We start from the raw sequence: 27,261 nt of genomic DNA on the forward strand, positions 1-27,261 counted from the left end.
CCTTGCTATAATTCAGTCATTTCAGAAAGCCTTCTGCTAAGTTGCTGAGAAGTTATGGATTGGTATAAAAATACAACTTCATCTCTTTTGCTGAAATGCATTTTTTCCTCTCTCAGTTTAAATAAGAGATATTTCTGTTAGAAAGTGCTTATTCATTAATATTTTTTTATATAGCAAGGTCTGGAATTGAATGGTCTTGTAAAGAAACCTTCCAAACCCAGTTCCATATCCTTTTAATGCAGTAGTTGCAAAACTCAACATTGCCTTTTACCAGTAGAATAAACTGTCCTCTTTCATGTATGGAATATAATTGACAGTTTCCATTTTATCAATTAAAATGGTAGAGAAATTCCCCAGGCAAAAATCCTATGAAGTTGCTGTTGAGCCATCAGTTCAGTGAAGATAAAGACACTGTTTCAGTAGGGAAAAAAAAAAGAATTTGAGTTAATGTTTGAGCACCAACTCCAAGTTTGCATGAGGTAAGTTGCCTAATAAAACTGATGGATAAGAAAATAACTGGGAACTGTAAAGGGAATTTAAAAAACACTTTTGATTCCTAGGCTTTATGATAAAAATTAATACTGATGTATAAAAAGGAACAGTTATTTCAATATGATTTTTTTCTTTCTTAAGGAAAGACTTCAACCATTTCAGAACTAGTGATTTATTAAAAAATAAAAATCTCTGGTAGTAGATTGTAATTTTCTAGTTGTTATTAACTTGTCTTCTTTTCTACAAACCAAAAGCCTAACAAATGGCAGTTTAAACAATATGTAATATTTGATTCGCTTTTGCTTTGTTCTTTGTATTGAAAAATTGTTATAGGAAGAGAGAACTCTGATTTTAGGAACCAAAGGCTCAGAAGTAGGAAACTGTTACTCTAGGTTCAGCTTCCCACAGATCTCATTCCACAAGGAATTAAATTACTTCACTTTCATCTTTGATTTTTTGTGCCTCATCTCAAAAAAATTAGGAAGCCCCTTTTCCATCCCTTTTTGTGGCTAAAGCAGTATCACATCAATAGCTCTGATGATAAGTTACAATTTACCACCATGCACCTCTTGCTGACCTTTTTTCTTTCTGAAGAAGCAAAGATGATGTACCAAGAGAAGCAACTGAATGGGAAATAGCTCAGAAGAAATGTGTGCATGCCAGGATATGGTTTTGGTGATTCAGCTGGTGACTGTCATCTCTGTGATAGTTAGGGGACAAGAGTTCATTGCCTCTGAGTCTGGAAACCACAAGCAGTATACAGTTTGTTATGTGGTTGTTAAGCTTCAAAGCTCAAGTGAGAGATTACAAATTTGAGCAACTGTATGCTTCCTGAGATTTACTTTTCTGTTTTTAAGTACAAGATAAAAGCAAAAGTGAAGTTTTATTCCTTGTGTATGTTAAAAAAAAAAAAATCTGAACTAAAATTTTATCAGGTGACTAGGTGCAACTGACTAACCATAAAAGCACTGCACACTTATTTCTGTTCCTCCTACATTATACATATTCATATGCAGCCATTCTTGAGGCTTGTTTTTTCTCAACTTAAAGTTGAGAACTACCACTGATGGATTAGAAACGTAGAAATTCCCACCCACTTTTGACCCTCTCTGACAAAGACATAATACTCCTGATCCTACACTTACAAGGTCCTGTAACCTGCCCACTTCTTGCTCTCAAAAATGGCAAACTGCCTCTCAGCTCCCATGGAAATCTCATTTTGCCTTCCTTTTACCTTCTCTGAATCTGGGAGGCTGATAGGGGTATTTTGAGCAAGATGCACACACCTGCTTTTAGGGAATTTTTAAGGGAATAAACATTTATTCCATAGTCGTTGCAACTTTTATGACTCCATTTTTATTTTCCTATTCTTTTTTATTTTGTCTTCATTCTCACACCCAGATCAGGAGCAGTGGCTCCTAATGCATAGCACAGTTTGGGAACATCTGCTATAGGAAGTGCAACTGTTTGTGTGAGCAAAGGCTTGAGTCTTCCAAGTGCAGTGACTGAACTCTCATTTTTGTAGGCTGGTGCATGTTGACTTAGTGTGGTGTTTCTGGACTGAATAATTATCATGCTGTGAAATGAGTTTAGTATCAGTCACTTAAGGAAAAAAATATACACAGCTTAGTTGTTGGTTTTACCTTCTGCTTAAGAAAACAGAGTTGTATGAAGTACCACTTTGTAGCAACTGAGGATATGTCCCCCATTTAAGGGAGACTACTGCATAAACACTTAACATTCCACCCTTAGTAATGCTGTTAACTCTTTCTTTAAAAAGCAACATTAAAAAAGCTAAAAACATATAAAAACCTGAGTTCAGCTGACCTGTGTAGCAGGGCTTGGGTTGGTTTTAATCAGTGTTGTGAGTGATTCTGTGGTATATAATGGTTTTTCAGCTCTTTAAAATCAGATATTTTATTTATTTAAATCTTTTATTGGTCTTAAGAGAAACACCAATCTAGTTCAACAAGCAGTTTAGGACTTGCTGAGCTATGTTTTGGGAATGGCTCAAAAGAAAGTATATTGTGAAAGCTGAGGAAAATCATCCCACACACAATCTGGTTAAACTTCAAGTTCTTGGGTTAGGTGAATGTTTTAAAACAGAGTATGGTATATATGTTAGGCAACTCTAGTAAAATCTAATATCTTCATTTGGTAAAATGTTTCTAAAACCAGTAAGTGTGTTGCTTCAATATTACTACTTCAGCCAAATTTAAGAATGTCATAGCTACTGTTAATGCTTTTAGAAGAAACATGTTCTGCAGGGGTGTGATATTGTAGGGAAAAGGGTTCAATCACTGTACCACCAATATTTTGCAAAGCATTTTGCTCTAAGCATGCAGCAAGCATGTTTTTTTCTTTAATAATTTTTCTGTAGTTGGCAATGCAAATTTACTATTTGTTATTAGTAAATTTTATAGACAATAAGGGCTGTGAATTGAGGAGTGAGATTTAGCCAACATTTTGTACATTTGTCTGGGCGGGAAGAAAATTGGACATGAAGAGCTCAGGCATTAAACTACTGCTGTTCATGCTAGCTTTCCATTTTAGTGGGTCTAGCACTAGAATGTGGACTTTCAGACATGATGTTTCTGCTACTTCAAAAATCAAGAGATCTTAATCAAGAAATTTTTTGAGGATAAACTGCTTATGTTATGAGATTTGCATGTTTGAGCTGAATTAGGAGTAGTTCAGCAGAACACTGTCGACAAGATTTACAATTGCATTTAGTCTGATTTTTATATTTTAAAAACATTTTATAACCACTGCTTACATATTTAACTCACTTTAGAATTCAAGACCAAAATAGACATTTGCTTCTCTGAAACCCTACTGGAAGAAAAGGTTGCTGGGCAGTTTCAGTTCAAGATAAGGTTGTGTGTTTCTGTTGCTGTTTTAATGTTTTTGCATTAGTGATACAGAAAAGAATATGGATTGAGAAAATGCTGAAAAAAAAAGGTGGTTAATTGTCTGGACTTATGAGTATTATGCTGTGCTAGGTGGTTTCTTTCTCAGACACAACTTCTGCTTACTTAATTAAAAGTGCTTGCTGTAATGAGAATAGGCTTAAAAAAGAAAATCTGGTTTTGCTGGACAGACCAAGTAATTAGGCTAACTTTTGAAAACAATAAAAAGGCTTGATTGTTAAAAAAACCAAACAAAAGAATTCTGAGTGGGCCTGAGTGTGCAAGCACATCACCCTTCACCAAATGGCTGTGAGCTGCCTACTCATCATAATGTGTGATTTAGGATATGTTAGAAATTAAAAGTTATGGCAAACTTTCAAAAGTCATGAATGCGTGATACGGATCAGTTGTATTTTTGACCTCTTCCTAATTTGTTTTCCCAATAAAATAGAGTTTAAAAACCATGGAATTGCATGCAAGACTGGATGAAAATAGAGAACACTTACAAAATCATTAGAATACATATCAGAGAATTAAAAAAGATGCACATCTCATAAAAGAGAGAAAAAGCTATAAAAGCAGTGTGCACAAATGAGAAGTTTAAAAGCAAAGTTAAAATAACAAAGAAGAACATTTTACACTAAGCAATTAGGAAGCCTGGGAAACAGTAGAATGTTGTAATAAATATTATAAGCTATATAGGAAAAAATAATTCAGGCAAAGGATTGGATTACTAACAATCAAAAAAAATGTAATGGACAATGAGAAAAATGTAATGGGTCTTACAGTGCCTCTTGTAACTAGAGAAGAAAGCATTAGAGATCCTAATGACAGAATTAGGTTCCACCTGTTGTGTGCAAGAATGCTGGTTCAGTCTTATAAGCTTGTTTCTTGCAGGATTTGAATCCGTCTGAATTAGACCAAAACAGAGGAATGCAATAAAAACTTGTGCAAAATCAAGGAACCATGGCTATGTTTGAGAGGAACCTTAGCAAGTGTTTTCATTCCATGCCTTTCAACTTCAAATTACTTTGCCTTCATTTCACGTCACCTGTAACATCCATGCCAGTCTGTGTTTGTATAATGCAAAGGATTTGTGTTTCTTGTGCACATATTTACTTACATTTCCATTCATGGGGTCAAGAGCAGTGCTGAGGGGCAGCTAATGCTGTGAAATGCATCTTCTCTCTGGAATACTATGGCTCAAGTGAGTCTCTACATCTATGTACAATGTCATGTTTTTGGAAGAGCTCCCACCCTTGCACTTCAAATAGTGTCTCTCCATTAAAAGAGAAAAATATCTGCTGTCCTTTGTGCCTTCCTCTAACTGAGGATACCTGACTGTTAGTGACTAAGCTGGCCAGACTAACCTAAGCAGCTGAGACTGTCCTTCAGTTTTAACCCTTTGTCTTATTTTAAGCTCCTAGGTGTCCTAGAAAAGAATATAGCCACGTTCATTTTTGCCTCTTCTCTCCCAGGAAACCCATACGTAAATTATTTTATAATCTCTTGGAGAGGATTTGTCTGATTAAGGAACATAAATGAATGGGGAGGGGAGGCAGTATCAAGTGGAAGGGGACAGATCCTGATGATATACTATTAGGTGGTATAACTGTTCAGAAAAGACTACTGCTCTAAACCCATCTGGGAGAAAATTACTTGTGCAGACTCTTTCAGTGCTGTGCAAAGCCATGTGCTGCTTTTAACTCTTGTATGGGTGAAATCATACAGGAAAAGATTTGTCTCCCTTTGGATTTGGTAATGCCCCCCAAGCCCACAGTTGCCCATGTTCATAAAGTGGGTCATGTTTTCATTCAAAATGAAAATAAAACACAGGAATTTACAGTGTATATAAATATTTTCATACTTGAGGTATCTTTAAAGTATTCTGAAGATTCTTTGTCTGCATTATCTAACCCCACTCTATGGCTGTATTAAAGTAAATATCATGTCAAATGTAGAGACATGATAAATTAAATGCAAGAGACTTTTGGAGAAATTGCTTCAGTTTCTTTCACTTTTTTATGAAGGTACTGAAGTAAGAATACACTTACATTTCAGACATTTTCAGATATTCTGACTTTATTCTGACTCAAGATTTCACGATGGCATTGAATGGTCAGCTATGTTATTCTTACAGGGATCCTTCTAGGACTCCCTGGTGGGAATCCCTGCCTTTGTAGAGGTGTTTACTGACTTTTATATGTCATGACCAAATTCTCTCCTTTGCTTGTCTTCTCTGATGCAAGAACCCAGTGGTGCTATTATGAACCTTCTTTGCATCAAAAATTTGAGCTCTGCATTCAAGGAACTTTTAAAATGTGAAACATACTATTTAATGTGCAAAGCTGTACTTCATGCTTACAGGTATTGGAAGGTTCTCTGGAAGATATGCAGTCAAGATTATCACTTTCCAAGATATCACACCGGACGATTTAATCTTCCCTAATTAGAAACTTAATGCTTAACAGGATGTAGCTCATGTGGCAGCACCTGAGAGATGTTTAGGGAATCAGTTCTGTATTTTAATATCTTTATGGTTTTCTTTCTGATATTGAACATTGTAATCAGTAGGAGCTAAAGAACTAATAAGTTTCCCAAAATGCCACTTTCTTTTGTAAAAACAAACTAGGAAATAATAATAATTAAAAGAATCCTTCTAATGGGATATCTGCTTCATTTAGATTATATTAAGGCCACTGAACTTTCTTCCTCTTATGACATTGATAATAGCCTTAAGAAATTTACACTTAAATAATAATTGTGTAATTTCTAGTAACTCAAAAATTAATCTCAGCCTGGTAAATTGTTAGTTGATGCAGTAAGTGCAAATATAACATTGCTGCAAGATCACCTTTTGTATGTACATCTCTGAAAAGAAATGTTGCTGTCTACTTTCAGAATGTAGAATAGAATAGACTTTCAGAATAGACTACATGTTACTTGAATTTAGAGATTGTCACCACACTTAAAGGTTCTGTATAAGAAAGTTACATGCATAAGATAAATGGAACTAAGAGATCCAAATAATAAATAATTTTATAAAAGCTGGTTGTTTTTTGTATTTTTATGCCAAGCAACAGTGAAAGTTGCAATCACTTCTGATTCTTTTGTGTATTTTATGAGCAGGATCAGTTGCTTATAGCAGAAGATTTTGGTGTTTTGCTTGCAGAGTGAGTTGATTCCAGATTGCATGTAAAATATTTGTTACTTGAATTTATTCTGCGAGGCTGGCAGCTATATATTTATGTATGCAAAGTGTAATACTCCTAATTGTTTGGAATGAAATAGTAGATTTTTGTTGGCACTAGGATCTAAGGATGGAAATGCCATTTGGTACCTAAAAGCAAAAATTGTAAATTACTACAGTCCTAACTGGACTAAACACCCATACTTCCTTTAATGAGAAATACATTACTGAATTACATATAGCTTATTTTTAATTCACCCCTAAATTATTCCAATTATGCTTGAGGAGAGAGATGAATATCATAGTTTTCACAGCCTGCATGAAGAGCAGGAAAATAAATCTGATACATTAACTACTACTTTTTTAATAGCTTATTTTGTTGATAGAGCTAGAAATAGAATAGGAAAGCTCACAGAAAGATTAACTTTTTATCTTCTCTGCAAAGCCAAGCTGTCCTGAAGAAGGAATGCCTAGCAATTTGGTTTCAGTCTTTTTGTGAGACTGAACAAGATCAGTTAAATCTCAGAAGCTGTGTATATACTTTGTACAAAACAGACAATGTCTATCCCACCTGGTTTTTTATCTTGGTGCAGGTCAGTACATTCCTCTGTTCATACATTAGTGTAGTCATCACCAGTAATATGCCTTTTTAATTTCCTTTTGCACTTGAGTTTTTTCAGTTTAAACATACCTGAGAAACCAGTTATGCTTTTAGCAGGGTGAATTTTATTTTATTTTGCTGAGTAGCTTATGCATATGTACCACAGAGCTGAAACAGTATAGACTCATTTCACTTTTCCTATAATGGTAAAATAACATAAATCAAACTTTTCCAATAGTCTTGCACAACCTTGTTGTTTTAGTTGAATGTTTGGGTCAGAAAGAGTTAAGAACTGGTTGTGGAATATTAAAACTTGCAGTGAAAAGATTGTAGTGATAGTTTTCTACTCCGTTAAATGTAATGTTAGATTCAGTGACATTTAATAAGTGGCCATCACATTTGAAAATATTTGATGTATGGAAAGGAGGCTTATAAAATGGTGAGGTTGCAGCTATATGTGTTATCATATATGTTCTACTAAATTTTATTTAGGCTCCAGGTTTGTTTTAGCTGTTGAGCTTGGCAGCCTGGCTGAAGCTGGTGGTGATGAATATTGAGCTCTGGTGATTTACTGCTCACTGTGTGGAAGAGGAACCACTGGGTTTGTTTTACCTGAGCACTGTATGCTGTGAGCTGTGGTAACTCAAAGGCAAATATGTTCCCTGCTAAAGCTATCCAAGCTGTGGAGTGAACCATGTGCTCTCTTGGGTTGGAAGGCATGCTGGGGGAAAGTGTTTGAGGGCTGTCTCACCTTTCTAAATCAAAGTCTTCTGTTCTTCAAACCATTGCATTTCTTGCCATTTTATTACTTGTGTTTTGCTGCAAGAATAAGGGTCACTCAACTTTGTATTCATTTGGAATGCAGATATCTGTAGCTGAGCTGCAGAATTAATAAACTATATCCAGGATGTGTTTGTAAGCAAGCTGTTCTCCAACAGAGATGAAAACTGCTTAGAAATTGAAACATCTACGTCCTTTTATAAATTTATGTATTAAATGTAATGGCAAAATGAAATCCTTAAATTATGATTTGCAGTAGTGTTACAAAAATGGTGATGTGCAAGGCAGTGAGGGGGGGGATGTGTACAGCTTTTGCCAAGAATGCTCATATTGCTCTTCCTTCTTTTGTGCTGTAAGGTCAGGGAACTTAGTATGAAGTTGTGCCTGGAATCAGTCTGGACTTATTTCCGCAAAACAATTCATAGCAGCACTATATTTGAAAAAAAAAAAGTTATTATCAGAATATGCCATAATTTATAAACTCAAATTAAAACACTCTTGGTGAGTTCAGCATCCTCCTGCACAAAGGGCTGGGATGCAGGAAGGAAGTGGGGTTTGTCTCACTAACAATCACCATCTGAATCCTGCAGAGAGTTCCGTGTCATCTTTTCATCTGTCCTATGTGCATCTCCCTCACTAACACATTAAAACTAATAATAGATTCTCATTCTGGTTTATCAAAGCTTTTATTCAATGGATTAATTTTAGAACTGAAGTAAATGTGGAAGTGAAATTTGGTTTCTATTTAAAGATTAAACAAATATGGTGAATACTTGCAACTGGATTATTTTATATACAAATATATCTTGTCTTTAATGACAGCTGTCAAAGGAACATATTTGTAAGTGTTGTTATGAATAATTCAAATAGCTTAGTAGAGCAGATGGAGTCAATTGAGTGAAATTGTCACTAGAGTGCTTCAAAGTATTTTTGCACTATTTTAGCTTACATTTTAAATTGTTAAACTAAATGCATATATTTCTGTAACTTTCTGGTTTTTTTCTGATGAACATAGTAAAATAAATTGCTAATGTAATTTTTTTACCTAAGAATCAACTGCATAAGGATAACTTGATGTGTATTTTGGGAGGAACTGCTCAACTATGAAAAGTGATTTTGCTTTTCTTCTTGGCTAAATCCCAAATATTCTAAGCATATGGAACAATTTAGCAGAAAATATGTAATTATCGAACAGCTCTGTCTTTGCCACCTTGAAAATTATTTCTTGTGGCAGAGTAAATGAAACCTCATGTTTAGGTTTTATTTCATTTGATCTTTCGCTGCTTTGGCAGTAGAATACAAAAAATATGACAGATGGCACCATTAAAATATGAGTTGATTTGTGCTTACTCTAATATGAATCTGAATATGCTTGATAAAGGCATGGCACAAACTTGTAACTGAAATTTTGAAGCAAAGTACATTTATCTTGGTAAGAACATGAACAATCTGTGTAACTGTAAAAACAAATTTAATATCATGCAGGTGTTCACAAGAAAATATGTGCACATTATTCCTTTTATTATAAATAAAACTGCAATCAAATTTTGGCTTTAAGCTTGTTTCTGTTTCTCTTTTCTATGGGGAGGCCAATATCAGTGATTGCCAATTCTCCATTGCAGTGTCCACTCTGCGGGCAGATAGCCTTAATGATAATGTAGCCTACCCTATAAAAAACCACTTTTTACAACATTAAAAATGTTCTGTCAAGATTAATTCAGTATGCTGTTATTTACTTGACTTCTGATTTTTCTTCATTACCTTACTAGACCTAAAGTCTTTTGAAAATGGAATTGTCTGGACTAGATTATGCATTTCCCATGAAACATTCATCCCATAACAGAGTGGTCCCTTTCCAATGGGGACTGGGTCAGAGATAAATCTTGCCCTTTTTTGTCAGTGTCCCAGATGGAACATGCTTTCTGATTTGGTATTTCAGACTTGAGAAACATTTTTTTTCTTTTATATATGGTAGATATTTTTCAGCAGGAAGAGTAAGGTATTGCAGTACCCCCAGCTTTCAGACCTCTTCTGCAGTGGAAAAGGAAGGAGTGGAACCACCTGTAGCAGAGGAGTGAATAAAACCTGGGTTTATATCCTGACATTGAAAAAAAGAACTATGTAATTTTCTTCAGACCTGTAAAAGAATCAGTGACTACCAGCTGCCAGAAGAACCTGGATTTATGCCATACTGGGGAAGAGTCAGGAGAAATCCATTTCTGCACCATGCTTAGGCTCAGGGTGACGTGGGTGGTAAGCCATTCTTACCCATCCAGAGGGAGGTACAGCAGCTCTGCAGGCTGAGGCTTACAGTGGAACTTAGAAAACTCCCAGTTTAAATACCATATGTACTTCAGTTTCCTAAATAGTATGTTGGGTATTGAACCCCAAATTTCGTGTATCAGGTCCTTTATATGGATCTGGCCTTCTGGAGTTGTGCACTACTCTGGCCTATAGCCATATCCATCTCTGCTGCAATTGTGCACGTTAAAATCATGTTTCCTGTTATATGACTGTTTTCAGGAGTCTGGGAGCCAGACAATAACTGTCTAAACTAAAATATTGAGAATTTTTTTCACTTCAGTAGCTGCAGTTAATAAATACTGGTAAGTATTTTTGTAAACTTGTAGTCATTTTCAAAGTCCCAGCTTTTCTGGTGAGACTAAAACAAGTGACATGGAAGCCTTTTTATTAATCTGGACTTAGCTGTCTTTTGTATCTCCCTTCTGAAGATTTTGGTAGATCCTCTTGAAGCAGTCTTGGAGGTAGTATTGAAGGGTACATTCCTGTAGAACAGGGTTACTCCATTTATCACAGAGTTTAAAACAACTGCGATTCTCCAAAACATCTGAGATTGTCAGTCAGTTTGTCAAATCAAGTTAGGGTCTTACAAATATCACAGGAACAGGAAGAAAGAAGCCCTAGAGGGTACACATTAGAGGAGATGACTGTATTTGTCATGTTTAGCATGGCTGTCTGTGGATGTACCAAGTAGGGTAATACAAAAAAGGGAGAAGAGCTGTTGAAGTTAATGGGCAGTGTTATCACAGGAGGACATAGGCTGGATGGGATAAAATGGTCACCGGGCATTAGAGGATTTCCAGTAAAATAAGCAAAGGAAGCCTTACTAGAATGTCAGTGAGGGGAGAAAGAGAAAAAAAAAAAAAAAGGAGGAAGAAGTAAGTATTATTCAGATTTAACTAAATATTTGCTGTGGTGATGCAGTGTAGCAGCAGTTATTGCCTTAAAGTGTTGCTTTGTCCCCTTTAAGACATTGCATCTTCCAACTTACCTTTTGAATGGCATTTCAGGTGCAGTGAAAGTTGAACATGCTTCAAAAAGCATTTTGTGAGGAAATGGTAATTACTATGTACAGCCTTTCCAATGTTGTATTTTCTTTAGAAATAAGAATTTATGGAATTCCTAAACAAGAAAGGAATGCATGTGAAATGAAGAGTCAGTGAAAGGAGCAATTCTTTCTGAGCATCTAGCAAAGTCTCATGTTTACTGTAAAGCTGTGGAACTAAGTTATGTGGAAGCAGATGGAAATCCCTTTTGAATTTGCTGTAGTATTGTTGACTTCAGAGATACAAGATTCTGCAACATCACACCATGGGTATCTCTGAGCTCCGTGGCCAGGTAGTGCCACAGCTCCAGAGAGGTCCCTTTTGCTGTCAGATTCTCAGAACAATATTTGTATTTCTAGACAGTTGCAAAACAAACAAAATTTCTCCACAGCACAAACAGAAAACAAACAAAACCCCCCAAACTCTCAAGGCCCCCAACCCCTCTCCTCCCCAACTGAAAAAATTCTGCCTGTCCACACAAGCCACATAATTCTTCTAAAGTATGAAACTGAAGAAGAAACTGAACAAGCAACAAGAAACTGAAATCTTGATACGATACTATCACTCATCTTTCTTTGTGTGTGTGGTTGCCCTCCAGGGCAATCTCATCAAGGCAGGAGCTTTCTGTGCTTATGTGTATCTGTGGGTAAAATTAAGTAGTGATGCTTAATGAATAGCATTTAAGTATCTGTCTTGATTTCTGAAGCAGTTTATTAAAAGTAGACTGCAAACATTAAAATATTAAGAAAATTTTGTGTACCTTTTGGTTTACTAAAAGCTTGTGCTATGAAAGGGACATACCAATTCTGTATTTAGTATTGTTTGGAATAGAACCTTTACTAGAGTGTTTTTTTAAAACAATAAGTAAAATTTTCTATATTAACTTTAGAATCTTAAAACCATAAAATATGTTAAAATATGTTATGGTATTGGAGAAAAGGTTCTGTGTATGAAAGCTTGTAGGCATACCTAGTAAAATATTCATGAAAATATTGTTTTGCTTTAGATTTACTGTTATACACATCTGACTGAATTGAGCAGTTGTTTCTGAAAGATGAATAAATAAGTTGTTCCAGTAGTAAGATTTTGTTAATACTTGTAGTCTCTAGGGTGTATTTTAATATTTAAAGTTTTAAATATTTAAAATATTTATTATATAAAGTCCTGCAAGGCTAGAATTATCGGAATAAGCTTTGCAAACTTACACCATGGTTTTCCTGTGGTTTTATCAGACTGCTTCTATCAAGTTTACTTATGGACAGACCTGAACAGGCCCTCTGTGAAATGGATCCCTGTGGGGCAGAGCAGATGACAGAGGCAGAGGTTCCTGTTACCCAAGTCCTCTTCTTCCAGAGTGTGTCTGTGTGTTCCAGTTCCCCTTCTTTGCAGCATTCCTTGCCTTTCTATTTCCCTCCTCTTTGGGGTTGTAATGAATAAAATATAGTTTTCCTTTGCGTCACAGCCTAACCCTTAGCAACATAAGTTATATAACGCTCGCTGTTGCTATTTCTGTATTTCTGCTAGATCAGAAGCACAGACCTCTGTCCTGTGCAACCTCCTAAGCACAGTCTTCAATAGAAGTGTCTGGGAAAAAATCCAGTCTGACCTTTTTTCCCTTTTTGTTCTTTCTATATAGGAAGCCATTGAAAATTTTACCTTGTTAGTTATGTGGATAGGTCTTTAATTCATAAACTTCATAGTTCAACATAGCAAGCCAAAATTGTCAGGAAAGATGATATTGAAATACTGTGCAATCATAAGCTTTAGGCTTTGTGTCATCTAATGTGATTTTTACATGGAGCACTGAAATCTCTCCCAGTCAGAGAATCTGAACTTCCAAATCTTTCCTGCATGTATTCTTGCAGTGCTGGTGGAGCTGAAGTGCTCCTGTTCTGGTTTCATGGTTAAGGAAGTAAAGTGTACAGTGCCTGAATGATTTCCATCACAGCACACAGGAAGGTGATGTCAGAACCACAAACCCATTCCTCCTCTCAACTTTTTGGCATATTTTTGATAACTTCCCCATTGTCTTCAGCCTCTCAGTCTTTTCCTTTTTTGCCTGCCTACCACCCAGCCTGCCCCATTTATATGCTGTACTGTATATTATAATCCCATATTTGCTTGAAAGGCATAATAGTGACTCGTACTGTGTGAAAAATGTACCTAAGCCACAGACTTATTGCCTTCCTCATTTTTGGGTGTAGACTTCTGCTGTCTTAAAGTGTTGCCATGACTGAAGCCATAGAGAAAGACAGCTGCCACTTTTGCAGGCTGTTGCAGTTAAAGCATCATTCTTTTAGGATATTAAGATGAGGTTTTAGATATTTCTCCAAAATAACAGTGGAGACCCAGCATCTTGTCCAAATTCTGGCTCAGGAAGTTGCTACACATTTAGCCCATCATAAATAAACTCATTAGGTAAGATCTAATTCCTGTCCTGGTTACCTGCTGTTACCTATTCAACTTTCCATAGGAGACCGAGATTAGAGTTCATTTCTTCTAAGAGGCTTTTTGGTGGTATAAAAATAATGCCAGGAAGAGTTAGAGATGTTTCATACAGGCTTTCCCATGTTTCAGGTGCTAGAAAGGAAAAGTTTATGGTTTTTTTCCTCCTGTTTAGAATTTACACCTGTAGTCATGCATTTAGCAGAACAATAACTTTTCAGTAGAACCAACTATTAAAATATATCTCCTTGTTTTATTATAAATGAGTTTTAGGATTTAAATTGTGGTCCACTAAACCCAGAACTTGTAAACCAGCAGATAAGTTATCAACTTGCTGGTTCACCTTTTGTAATTTCAAGATATTTTGAAAAGTACCTGATTTGGCCTTATATGTTTTCTTTCTATATATGTAGTTTAATAATTATTTAAATGAAAAAAATTACAAATGTAAATGAAAATCTTGTTCTTTAGAAGATACATATTCAAATACTATATGTGTAGTTTATAGTATAGTATATGTGTAGTCTACATATGTAGTTTAATAATTATTTAAATGAAAAAAATTGCAAATGTAAATTAAAATCTTATTCTTCAGAAGATACATATTCAGATAATATGTTCAAGTATAAAATATCATAAAGTAAGAGGAATTAAAATACTATGCTACGGTATTTCTAGGATATGGTGGTTTATCAACAAAAGCTGTAGGATTTAGAAACTTTTTGAAAGGTTTTGTTCTGCTTTTGTTTGTTGTTAGTGTTGGTAAATTTTACTAAGTAGCAAAATTAGATTTAGAGAAAAGATTGTTTCTTTTTTTCCCCCAGTAGAACAAATAAGCGTACTCATGTACTATCTTATAAATAATCTTGTGATTCAGAAATGTAATTTCTGGCAAATTTGTGGCTCCCTTTGAGTCTTGGCCAATGAAATTTGATTGAAGTTTAGGTAGGAAGAAAGGTGACACTCCTGCCAAGTTTTTGTCAGTTTTATGATTTATAACTCTGAACATTGGAAACATATCCTTGCCATAGACCTGGAAACCAAGTAGAACTGATTTGAACTCCAGACATGTCAATTTTGAAAGGGCAAGCAACAGACTTCCTCATGCCAAAAATAGCTTTCATGCTAAATTATTTAAGTGTATTATTTGATCACAGATAAATGAAAAATAGTATTTTTCACTTTGGACCTTTTTTGTATAGTAGGGCAAACACAAGGTCATTTTAAATTTAGATGGGTTTTGTTAGGTCAGTCTGAAATATCACACTTTCAAATATCGTGGTACTTGGTATTGAGAAAAATGTTGTGTGCTGCTTTTATTCCTCATGTATATTTGTTATATATTGATTGCAATGAAGAGACTATTTTAGACTCCTGCAGCAATTCAAGTAATGTGTACCACTTCTGCACTTTTCTCTTGTTGAGTGTAAAATATGTATGAAGACATGTCTGAAGTGTAAGTACAGCAGGGCCCTTGGGAAGCCTTCTGGAGCTGTACCTTGAGTAATTTCAGTCCAATGCTGACAAAATATTTACTGGTTTATTTTTGGTTTGTAGGTCTGTTTTTATCCATGGTCTCTGAAATGTTCAAATAGGATTCTTAGTAGAAACTTAATATTGAAATTACTTTATCTTGATTATGCCAAAAGTATAAATATTTCCCCATAGTCTAGCAAATACATATGGCTATATTGTAGTAGGTGCTTTGGTGACAGCCACTGTAAGTTCCCAACAATTTCTATTGAAAAATTTTGTATTAAGGAACTTTTAACCTTTGGAATCATCTGCTTTGGAGAAGAAAATTTCCTTTTCCTGTTCTTAGCCTTTTTGGGCAAGTCCTACATTTCTTCCTCCCTTAAATAAAATTTGTTTTATACATGAACATTGTCACAGATGGGTAGATTTGTGCTCTCTGCTGTGTCTGATCGTATAGCTGATGAGTATGCATTTTATTTGGTTTGAATTTGGGCTAGAAAGAAAGTACTGGATGACTGGAAATGGAGGGGTGCACATGCACAGAGCTTGTAGTGCATGCAGTGCATCTGGGGCACTGCTGGGCTCGCTCTGGTTGCAGTCACAAAATCTGCACACCTGGAAATATTTGATTTCTAGAGATTTGTAACATCATTAAGCAATCTGTATCTGTACAACAGTTAAGTTATTGACTCTCAAAAGCCCAGGAAATGCCCAGAACCAGACCACTCACCCACGTTCTGTTCTCCTTTTCTAAGTAGTGGAAATAATTTTTCAGTTAAAACTTTTTATTGAAGTTTGACTTCCCCTGAGTCTCTTTTTTTCTTCTTTCACCAACCATAATCTACTAACATTTCTTTAAAGTATTCATGGTATCACAAATAATTATGATTTATCCTCTTGTGATAGCTGCTTCATGGCATTTTCTCTCTCTTGAACCATGAATAATTTCTTTGAGGCCAAACCAAGAATACCTGTCTTCTGTGGCTTATTGGTTCTTTCAGTAGCTTTTCCTAAATATGTAAACATATTTATATGCTTCCCCATTAGCTGAAAATATGCTTATGAATCAATGTACCATGGCTTCTGAGGCTGAAGGTTGGTTGTAACTAGTTTTTAAACTATATTGGGCTTTTTTCTGGAAAGTAAAGGCAGCTCCTAAGTATGTTTTATTGGTAATTTTTCTGCTTTAAAATGTATTATTTGAAAACAGTTCCAGTATTGTCATAATCAGGTTCATTCATTGATGCTTAAGGGGTAAAAAATGTATCCTTTGTTATTAGTCACCACCAAATGTACAATTTCATCCTCATTTTGCTTATATTTACAAAATCTGGTTATTCAACTTCCATGACTACTTTTGTAAGGTGTTTTCTTCTGATATTGCTCTGAAATCTTCTGATGTTGGTCTGCACATCAGAAAAGTTATGTATTTTTATATTTTATTAATGTATTTATTACATTTTGGAGTATCAGTAGTAATGGAGAACACAAGTTGTTATACATTGCTCAGTTTACTATCACTTAGAAGCTGACCTATAATTTATAATGCATATACATACATTGCACAGTTTACTGTAATTTAGAAGCTGACCTGTAATTTATAATACATTTACCAGGAAGACTGCTCTTAAATTATTTCATCTTCACACATGTAAGCAAGAAGACCCACTGTAAATCTATCTTGACAATTATTCAGAATCATAAATGAAAAGGTAGGAAATGGAAAATTTAAGGATGCAAAACACAGTGAAAACTTTTCCTCCTCTATATGTAATGTGTTTTGCTTGTAAATGGAGCCTACACAGAAGTCAATCTTGCCTCATGTAACATAACTGACTAGTACTAGTTTTGATAATTCTGAATTTTATTTTCTCTTGTATCTCTAAATACAGAGCAATCCTTCGCAAATTTTATTACTAAAATTTATAGGTTTTGCTATCTAAAAGTGTAGCTATTTACAAAATGTGCAGTCAATGCATCTTTTATCTTCCTAGAAAAATAATTAGTTCCATTTTTTCCATGTTACTTAACTTTCATAAACATTTTTGCCTTGACAGTGCCAGAGATGGCAAGTGCAAAATGTTTTATATAATCTTAAATAATGGAAATAGATAAAGTTGCATGTGGATACAGGGATGTGTATATATAACACTTTCTCCCACTTAAAATGGATCTTTCACCAGTATAAACAGTTTAGCTTATGTTAATGATTTAGGCAAGAGTTTAATATTAAACTACTGTTTTCTCAGTAGTGCCCTCCTTGTCTTGTGTTAGCTGGTGACCTTCGTGTTGAAGCTTAGCATTTGTGGCTGGAGCAAGACCACCCCCCTCAAGAGAGCTGTTGTTATTGTACAGTAATCTAGAACAGACAAGGAGAATTTATAAATCTGCTGAAAAGGTTATGAAACGGTCTCAATTGGCTTTGACTGCAAACTTTGACCTGTTTGGCCGGATTTTGGAAACTGTGCCAAAATTTGATTTAAAGCAGTTCTGGGAAGCTCTTTAAGATTAAATTCCAGCACTGCATGACTGATGTGCTAGTGATATACTTGCAATATTAGACAAGTGTTGCTTCAATACAGGTTTAGCCTTGTACAGATCATTCACCTAAAAGTAAAAATTATCTCAAGTCTGATTCAAAGAAATTTGTTGACTCTCAATATGATTTTAAAAGATCTGTTTAAAATTTGGCATCTTGATATTATGTTCTTTACACCTCTCAGTAGTGAGCTACCCTTGCTCATCCAAAACAATTTGCTATGCTTTTTCTTTGGGGAAGAAAAGGTAGGAAAAAGTTCTAAACACATTCTACTGGGGTATGGTTTCCATAAAGCTTTTCAGCCAGCAGTTGCTGAAATGGTTTTATTCAGTGCTCTAATAACACGTGGCTGGATTAGATGAATTTTGAGATGGAAAGCTTAATCATACATTTTTTCATTCCTTTGATAATCAAATAAGAGACATTTGGTGTGCGAATGCTCAGGTTTCAGTGGAGAAAAATCTCTCCAGACTTCACAGCTGAACACCAGCAAATGTGTATTTGTGTCAGAAAAGCTTCTTTATTCACTCAAAACAGAAAAAAAGAACGTTTAGTTATTTTTCTTATTTACTTAGTTCTTTCTGATGACATGAAAAAAAAAAGGTACTTTTTTCCCAATTTAGTAGTTTCTAGATTTGAGGAAAACAGTATAATAAACTTGGATTGGCTGAGTTGAGTATTGACAGTGTCCTCATACCACTATGTTGGATGGATGCTAGTATGTTGTTTTATGGACAGGCAACTGATTATTACATAAAATATTAGTCACATTGAGGTGAAAGGTATTTTTATTAGATTTTGTTGTTATTGATATTTCTTTTGAATATTTGTGTAAGTGCTGTAGGTTGTCACTTTTATGAACGGGGCAAGTGGAACAGTTTTTGAATCCTTTGTCTTTAAGAAAAATTAACTATCTAAATTGTATTCTTAAAGTAATAGTAAATTCAACAGTTCAAGTATGTATGTGTTAAATCAGCTTTCTGCATAGATGCTTTTCAGAAACTTAATAATCATTAGAAAATTGCTAACATGATGCCTTATGCCTTATGATGAATTCTCTGCATCTCCACTTTATTAACTTTGCAACAATTAGCACAAGTAGGGCCTCTCAGTTACATCAGTTAGAGTCTATTTGAACTTGCTCTGTGACAATTTTGCAATTCTCTGCCGTTGTTAACTTCTGGTCAGAGAATATGGAATCATCATTTACGAGATTCCTGTTGAAGGTGCTCTGTAAGCTATGGATGGCTGCCTGGTCATTGATTTTGCAATGGGGTGGGTGAAATTGTGGAGCTGGGACTTCAGAGCAGCAGCCTGTCAAGTGAGAAAGTCATGGCAAGGGCTCTTATTGAGAGCAGGAGTGACAGCCTGGAAGGAAGAGGATGTTGGTTGTGGGTTGGAGCTTGAGGGGAGCATACCTACCAAGTATAAACCCTAGAGATCAGGTATTTGAAGGTGAAAAAGACATTTTTCATCTTGGACTAGAGGCAGTCTTTAAGAACAGCATAGTGATTAAATGAGGCAGTAGATAGACTTATTTTTAAAATAATATTCCTCATATTAGATTGCTTTCTAAATATCTTAGCAGATAATTGATGAAATTAATCTATCATGAATTATTAGTTGATTCAGCAAACTGCTTATAAGTCATGCAATTTCTCATACTGACTGGTGGTCCTTGGAAAGAAGATCACCTAATACCTGTTGTCCTTACGTAAATAATTTTTTAATGAGTACTTTTATGGCTTTAAAATAAAAGATGGATTTTGTCAGTAGTTAGAACTCAATTGCTAGAACTCTGTTTCAGACCTGAAGAAGTAGTTGTATGTCAAACATTTTTTTCCCCCCACTCCATACTGTTAGTCTAATAAAGTACACTGCATCTCCATATAAGTCTCTTATCACCTGAATGTAACGGTTCAAGTCAGAGATAAGAAGCTGGTAAATACTGATGTAACCATTGTTATTGTATTTATCTTTGTAGATGTAAGGTAAAAGTAACTGTCTTGTACATTTGCTGGCTTGTGTTCTAAAGCATTTCACAATCATAAAACAAATGTATCAGAATATATATATATATATATATATATATATATATATATATATATATTTATGTCTAGAAAAATCTATTAAATGTCACTGTCTAGTTGTCTCTGAGATTTAACTTGTACTTCAAATCCGGGAAGTCTAGGCAATGGAAATAATACTTATTGCAGGACATAGGATTAAATGACAATCATTAACCTACTTTAAAAGCAGGTGCTTACAATCCAACCTTCCTGCTCAAGCTGTGTAACTGATATTTTTTTGGTTTGGGGTTTTTTTGTTTGTTTGCTCATTTGGTTTTGAGGTTTTTTACAAGTATAAGCAAATTTGCTATATTTTTGATGCTTTAAAATTATTAATGGGAAATTCTGAGAAGTAATTTGATGGTGAATATAATCTAGAGTATGTGTACAGATTTTTCCTCTTTACTCTGTGGGGTATTCATGTTTTAATTTCCTGTGTAGGAAAATTAAACAAGGAGAGCACACAATGCATTCTACTTAATTCAGATATTCAAAGACTATAAAGTAATGAACTACTGAGATTATTTTGTCTGATGACATGAGTAAGACAGACTATGAGAACTAGCAGAACACACATGGCTGGTTTTAAGCTGAGTGATGTTGACTGTAAGATTACCTTTTGATGAGTTATGCTTTGTAAGATTTAGTTCTCCTTTCCATTACCTATTATTATATCTCTAGCTGGTATTTCTGAGACCACCTGATTGTCTGGCTAAGTCTGTTCAGAAGTGCTGCTTAGCAAGGTGGTCCTCCCATGATAAAAGGCTTCTTGTTTCTGGTGGCCTTCATTCTGACAGTGTAGAAGCACACATTGCAAGTGTGCATCCTGGTATCTGGGATTGTTCAGTGCCAGGGACTTGGGTGGCTTGTAGCAGGCACTGACAGGCCTGTGAGTTATCTGTCAGAAAAGGGAAAATTTGGATTTCTTTCATTTTTTTCATGAGTTGCATACCAAACTATGGATATACAGCTCTAATTTCCACTGTATCTTCCATTTTCACTAATCTCAATTGGCGATTTTCCATGTGCCTTAGTTGTTAACAGCTTGATTCCATGCACATTCTGATTTCTGCAAAAGGTGCAGATACCAATTCAGGAAAATGTTTAAATTCACACTTACCTCTTGTGCACCTTGAAAGTTAGGAGGAATATAGCCACCAACACATTGGCTATGTTTTAGCTCAGGAACCCTGATGGATTTTATCTCTCAGACAGTATTTAACCCTATCAGACATTATAAAAGAAAAAACTCACTTGTATTTAATAACATATAGTATTTTCAAGAATGGCAAGGGTGATAAGGCATCTTTACTTGCAGCTTTCACAGCTAAATTTAGACTTGTTCAATAATCATATATGATACATTTTAAAACATTTTCTTCTACTGCCTTTTGGCTTCAGGGATGTTTAGTGAATATTCTATATATAAATACTTTTGAAATAATGCTAGAAAAAAAATGGCTTTGTAATGTATTCACATGAATTTGCTGTGACTGTACCTCCCTGTGGCCTGTTGCAGGACATTTTTACTACCTTGTAGGAAAAACAGCATTAGGGTTTTAATTTCAAAGCAAACCTTTAAATACCTTCTGATCTGATTAATCAGTTAATGTCTCTTTAAAACACATTTTTCCTCTGTGGTGCCTTTGAGGTATATTTTAATGAAAACTGTCTGGCTTGAAAGTTCTTAGCTACCATGATAGCTTAAAAAAATGGGAAAGACATCATTTATCTTCAGGTAATATATATATATAGTGTAAAATATAATTTAATGTCATTTAAAAGTGAGTGAACAGAAGTTCTTCAGGATTCTTGAATAAAGTTCTGAACAAGGGAAAAATAAAGGTTTTCAGCAGATTCAAAACATTTGAAATTTAGGCTGAATATCCCATCATCATGAGAAACTTGTATTTTACAGAAGTGCAGTTGTTTTTATAAGTTTTATTCTATTATAAATTTCCCTTTGCTTTGCATCATAGGCATTTTGGGGCTGGGAGGTGGTGGCCTTTAATTTTATGGTAAAGGTTTAAGGTACAATTGCTCAAGTAATTTGAAGCTGTTTAGACACTACAGACCTACTCAGACTAATTTCAGATTTGAAGACTTCTTTCTTTTCCTCCTCTTTTTTGGAGCAGGGAAGAGTAAGAAAATTCTGAGTTATGGATGATTTTTGAGTATGTAGTTTTATTTGACAGCATCCTTTTTATTAGAAGGATGCAGAGATGGGAATGTCTTTTGGGAACTTCACAGCAATATGATCTGATTCTTCATTTCTTAGATATTGGGTAATTTTTTCTTTCAATTAGAAATATTTGTGATCTGAATAATGATGATTCATTGTTATAGTATTTTATCTGAAGTTGGAAAGAGTTGTTTAAAAGGTTAAAATTTAACTATGACAGAAAATGTCCACATCTTTTTGTTTGAAATTCCTTTCTTTGTTTTGTTGGGATTTTTTACTATGTACCATGAATTTAGGGTTCATGTTTCTTTCCTTCCTTTCCCTGAAGAGAGCCTTAGGTCTAGAGCAGGCTTTACCTGTCTGATGAACCATAGTTTGATGTCTGAAATTAGGTGGGATAAGAATAAGTGCAAGTGTTTCCCTACCTTAACATAGAGTTGTTGCCATCATAGGAGGATGGTCTATGAAAACAAAAATGTCCTTTATTTGTCACATGAGTGACAAACTAGAAGTGAGTCTTATAGTCAAGAGAAGGACAAGAAGGAGAAAAGGTATAAAATAATGAGACTTGGGTTGATTGCAAGAATAATGATTTTGTTGTGAAAGTATTATATATAGAAAAGAGAAAGATGACAAAATTGGAGGGTTCACTCTTAAGGTAAGGAAAAAGTTTGATATGGAAACAAAAATTTTTCATTAGATTGTATTTATAATATATAAAAATGCATATATTTAAATACATTTTTTTCTTACACAAAATAGCAGATCATTACCTAAATTTCTATGGAGCCTTTCAAAGATCACTCAATTTTTTTTCTTTTCTTTGTTCTAGTTGCTCTGAAATCATCTAGCTCTACCAGACCAGAAAGAAATGGCATTCAGGAAACCTCTAGAACAGGAAAGTGTGGAGAAGGGATGCAGATCCTGGAAGGAGAACTCCTCTTGCAGGTATGTTTTGCAATGGACATATTTTTCAAAGATTTAAATTTTATAAAACCAAACACCTGTATTTACCATACTAGATGCTCAGTGATGAGATAGAAAAAGTTTTCTTATTGTGAAATTCTTTCCTCATTTGCTTTAGGGTAATATTATCCTGCTTTTTTTTTTTTGGTAGTAGGGACTTTAGAGTGTATGTTAGAATATGGGCTCCTCTTCAGTATTTCTAAGTAATTTATTGGGGGGGTTCCTGTGTCTTTGCATCTGTTGTTAGTAAAGATGTTAATATAAAGGAACAGTTTGTATAAGGGACAGATAAGTTACTGATTTACTGTAAATTTGGTGACTAATTTTCTGAAAGAAACAATTTTCAACTTCAAAGACCTTGGGCTTGACGAAAGATCTTGCTTCCTCAGTGGTTTGAAAGAACCCAGCATACATAGTGTAGATTCAGGACAAATTTTAAAATACTTTGAATAGCTTTTATATGAACTAATGGAAAATATTTATTTTAAAACTGTGGGGTTTTTTTTAAATTGTCTAGCCTGTTTTAATATCCTAGAGTGTCAAAGCTTATGGATAATTCTATACTACCAAGTCCAGATTAAACTCAAGAAATTACAAATATAGGTATTACTATGTTCTTTCTAGTTTCACAGAATGGATTTTATGGAGACCTGCAGCTCCATTTGAAATATGTTGTTAGTCTGTCTTCTACACAGGTTCCTCACTGATGTATCTATCAAAAATGGCAAATCATTCAGTCAGAGCCAATTGTTTCCTTCAAACAAAATGAATTTGAGTGTTCAAAGACTAGAAATGAAAACAGGTTCTTAGAATCCCACAAAACAACTATTTTAAATTGATGCTAATTGAAAATTGTTTTCTAAGCAACTAAAAAAACTAGGACATTTATTTCATTTTCTAACCTTAATAAAGTATGACAAAGAACTGTTGTGGAGTTACTACCAATGAGCAGCTTTCTTTTAAGCAGGAAAGAACCTAAAAAGCAAAAATATACAGTTTATATCGGAGGCATCTATTTAATCTGAAATATAGTGGGGAGCGGTTATGACTTCTGACTGGAAGTTATATGAGGGAACTCTTTTCCAGCAAAAAAATTAAGTGAGTGATATAGTTATTACTGAAAATTCTGCCCCTCTTGGGAAGTAAATGAACCAAATTTCTTAAATGAGTTTGTTTTGTAAATATTTTATATATGTGAAAAAATTTATGAGAATGAATATGTAGATAGAGTTTTCTTAGGTTATATAACAAGTCATGAGTGTGATGAATCTGGGAATTTTCCAGAAGATAGTGGGAAGCAGTAAGTTGTAAATGCTGTCAAAGTCCTTCCCTTCCACTTATGCTCAGAAGTATTTTGCATTACACAGGTGAATAAATGATAACTGATGATGAATATTTTCCTTTTATTATCTCCCTACTTTTTTTGGTTTTTCCAAGGTGATATGTATAAACACTTTATTGTTTGTATTTGCTTTTATTTGTTCATCAGTTGTTCTTGCTTGCTTCTTAACAAAAAGAAAATTGTCTTTAATTTCCAACATAGAAACTGTCTTACCAATTCAATATATTGTGGAAGCAGAGATCAAATACGTAAATGTGCCTTTCTTAAAAGCAAGCTAAATTTCCCTTAAAATTATTTAAATTATTTAAAATTCTTATTTAAAATACAAAGTCCATTGCAGCCCAAGCAAGTTTATTGTAAAAAAGTGCAAGAAAAATGATGACCTTTAAGAAATTTTTAAAACTTAATTCTCAATAATAATGAACAATTTTGTAACTACCTCTTTAGTTTGGAGCATTGAGAGTATTTTTAGAGGCACAAATATCATCTTCAGTTCTCCAGAATAATGAACTCACTGAGAAATTTCATTATGTGTTTTCAGATAATTACTTTTGGATTGCATCTTGCAAAAACCTCCATCAGAACTCATCTCCCACTTATTGGTCTATCCAGATGTATGCATTTTACAGAATTTTTGGCTTTAGTAATGCATATTGCTATCTCAGTAACAATCCTGTTTCGAGATGAACTGTGTACCAGGGCCAGTGCAAAATATGATTGAATTCCAGGCACAGAAAGTGTAGGTAGCTCTGTATGAAATGGACCAGAATAACCAATTTTAAGATTTGAGACAAAGTTAGATGCTGTGCAGCTTGCAGATGTTTTGTGTCAGGCAGCTGAGGTGAGATGCCCTGCAGAACAGGTCAGCAGAGGACACGAGCACCTGCCACTGCGGCATTCCGCAGCCATGGAATTACTGTGAGCTTCATCTAAACCAAGGGTTCTGTGTAACCACTCGACATTTCTTGGATTGGCCATGCTATTTCATTTCAGATTATTATTGATTTTTTATCTCATTCTTTATTCATGTAAAATTTACTAAACTTGTAAGGAGTTTTTATAGAGCTAACAATTGTTTATTAGAGTAGATTAAATAATATCTACACATAAAATTGGAGTGGTTCACAGCATTTAAAGACCAGTCATTTAACAAGATATTTCATTTATATATTATTACTTTGTAGTAATAATATATTATAGTATAGTATACTATACTATAATAATATATTATATTATAGTATATTATTACTTTGCAGTAAGATATACGACAGCCTTCACTTACTTCACATTTTCTATGTACAAAAATTCTGCATAAATAAAGAGGTTTTTTTAAAAAATGGTTTTGAGTATGCTGGCCAAATTTGCCTTTGAATGCAGCTGAGGAAATTAAGTGGCACAATATACTCAATCCAGCCCCTAGAGACTGCCTTTTGTTAAATCTTGACTGAGATCCATAGAAGTAAATCGGCACCTTTCAGATGAGCTGCCAAGTCACAAATGTACTGTTTGCTATCACAACAATTGCCGTGGACCCTATTGATTGGGAGTTCAGATAAATGCCCTTTGCATGACTTTGAGTGTGGAGCCGCCTGGTCTGCTGCTCCACCGAGGGGGAAATCTCTTCAAAAACATTGTTTACTTGCAACAGTCTGCTTTTGCAGAGGTTTTCTATTTTAAGTAAACTATAAAATGTTTTCTTGGACTATATAGGGGATCTTGATAGCTTGATTTCCTGTCCATAGTGGCCTGTCTGCACTATGAATAGAATGGATTTTGGGACTGGGTTTGTGACATGGCTCTCGTTTGTGCTGTGGGCAGCTGGGGGTACCAAGGCTTGAGCCACACAAACACTGTGAACTGTGGTTGATGTTAGATAAACTTATAGTTCTTCATATATGTCCTTTGTCTTCTTCAGTCAAGGGTATTGAAAAGTCATCAACACGTATTGTCTTCTCCACTGAATTTTAATATAAAGTTTGGTTTTTTTTTAATTATATCCAGTTTTCTTCATTTTAACACTTAGGCTGTAGAGAGATGCAATGGGGAATCCTGTTTGTGCTGTCAGATAATGATGTGCTTTTGCATGCTTCACATTTTATTAGGGGACTACAGTATAGGTAGAACTAGAGACACAATAATTGTCTGGAATTTTATCTCTGAAGCTGACAGATTGCTGTGTTTCTTCCCCAGGCATTAAATGGATTTGTGTTAGTTGTTACAGCAGATGCTCTGGTGTTTTATGTCTCTTCTACTATCCAAGACTACTTGGGATTCCAACAAGTAAGTTTATTTTTTTCTTCTATTTTTTTCAAAAGTTTTGCCTAATTTCAGGGAACATCAGTGTTCATATTTAGGGTCCTAAAATTTTTTGTAATAAAACTCTCAGTTAGGTACTTTAGCTTGAATTACTTTGAAACCATATTTTCTATCATCTTCCATAGCCAGGATGTCAGGCCAAGCACAACAGGAATATAATTTCCAAAGTTGAGTTAGGCAAGATAGGAAATTTTCACACTTAATTATTCTTTACTGGAACAACTGTTTGAAATTTATACTGTGGTGTTACCCAGTTTATGATGCTGAGTGAGACATAATTCAGTGGGAAGGTAATTATTTTAATAGAAACCTTTCATGAAAAATTATTTCCATATGCCTTGAGATTTATAAACATCAAGTGGCTGATTTTGCTATTTTTGGAATTTGTCCTCTTGCTCATGTTTATTTATTTAATTATTAATTTCAAGACAAGCATTTGTGTTTTACTATTTATGGTGCAGATTGCATATGGCTGATTTCATTTGGCTTGAAAACCAGGTGCCAAAGTACTAAAGACTGAGGCATAGCAGGCAAATTCTGCCTTTGTTAGAAAACTTCTGGGATTACTTTTTGGGAAGATGATGGAATGAAGATGATAGTTACTAGT

The 27,261-nt window shown here is 34.6% G+C and overlaps 1 protein-coding gene across 1 annotated transcript in view; it reads left to right on the forward strand.

The window, feature by feature from the left end:
- AHR (aryl hydrocarbon receptor) overlaps positions 1-27,261 on the forward strand; it is a 62,310-nt gene that overhangs the window by 15,951 nt on the left and 19,098 nt on the right. The window contains exons 3-4 of the mRNA XM_071429126.1: positions 22,863-22,978; positions 26,529-26,618. Coding sequence (XP_071285227.1) covers positions 22,863-22,978; positions 26,529-26,618 — 206 coding nt within the window. The remainder of the gene's footprint in view (positions 1-22,862; positions 22,979-26,528; positions 26,619-27,261) is intronic.

The sequence above is a fragment of the Agelaius tricolor genome, unplaced genomic scaffold, assembly GCF_023055355.1.
Source record: "Agelaius tricolor isolate 1412-34295 unplaced genomic scaffold, bAgeTri1.0.p SCAF_6, whole genome shotgun sequence".
Lineage (NCBI taxonomy): Eukaryota > Metazoa > Chordata > Aves > Passeriformes > Icteridae > Agelaius > Agelaius tricolor.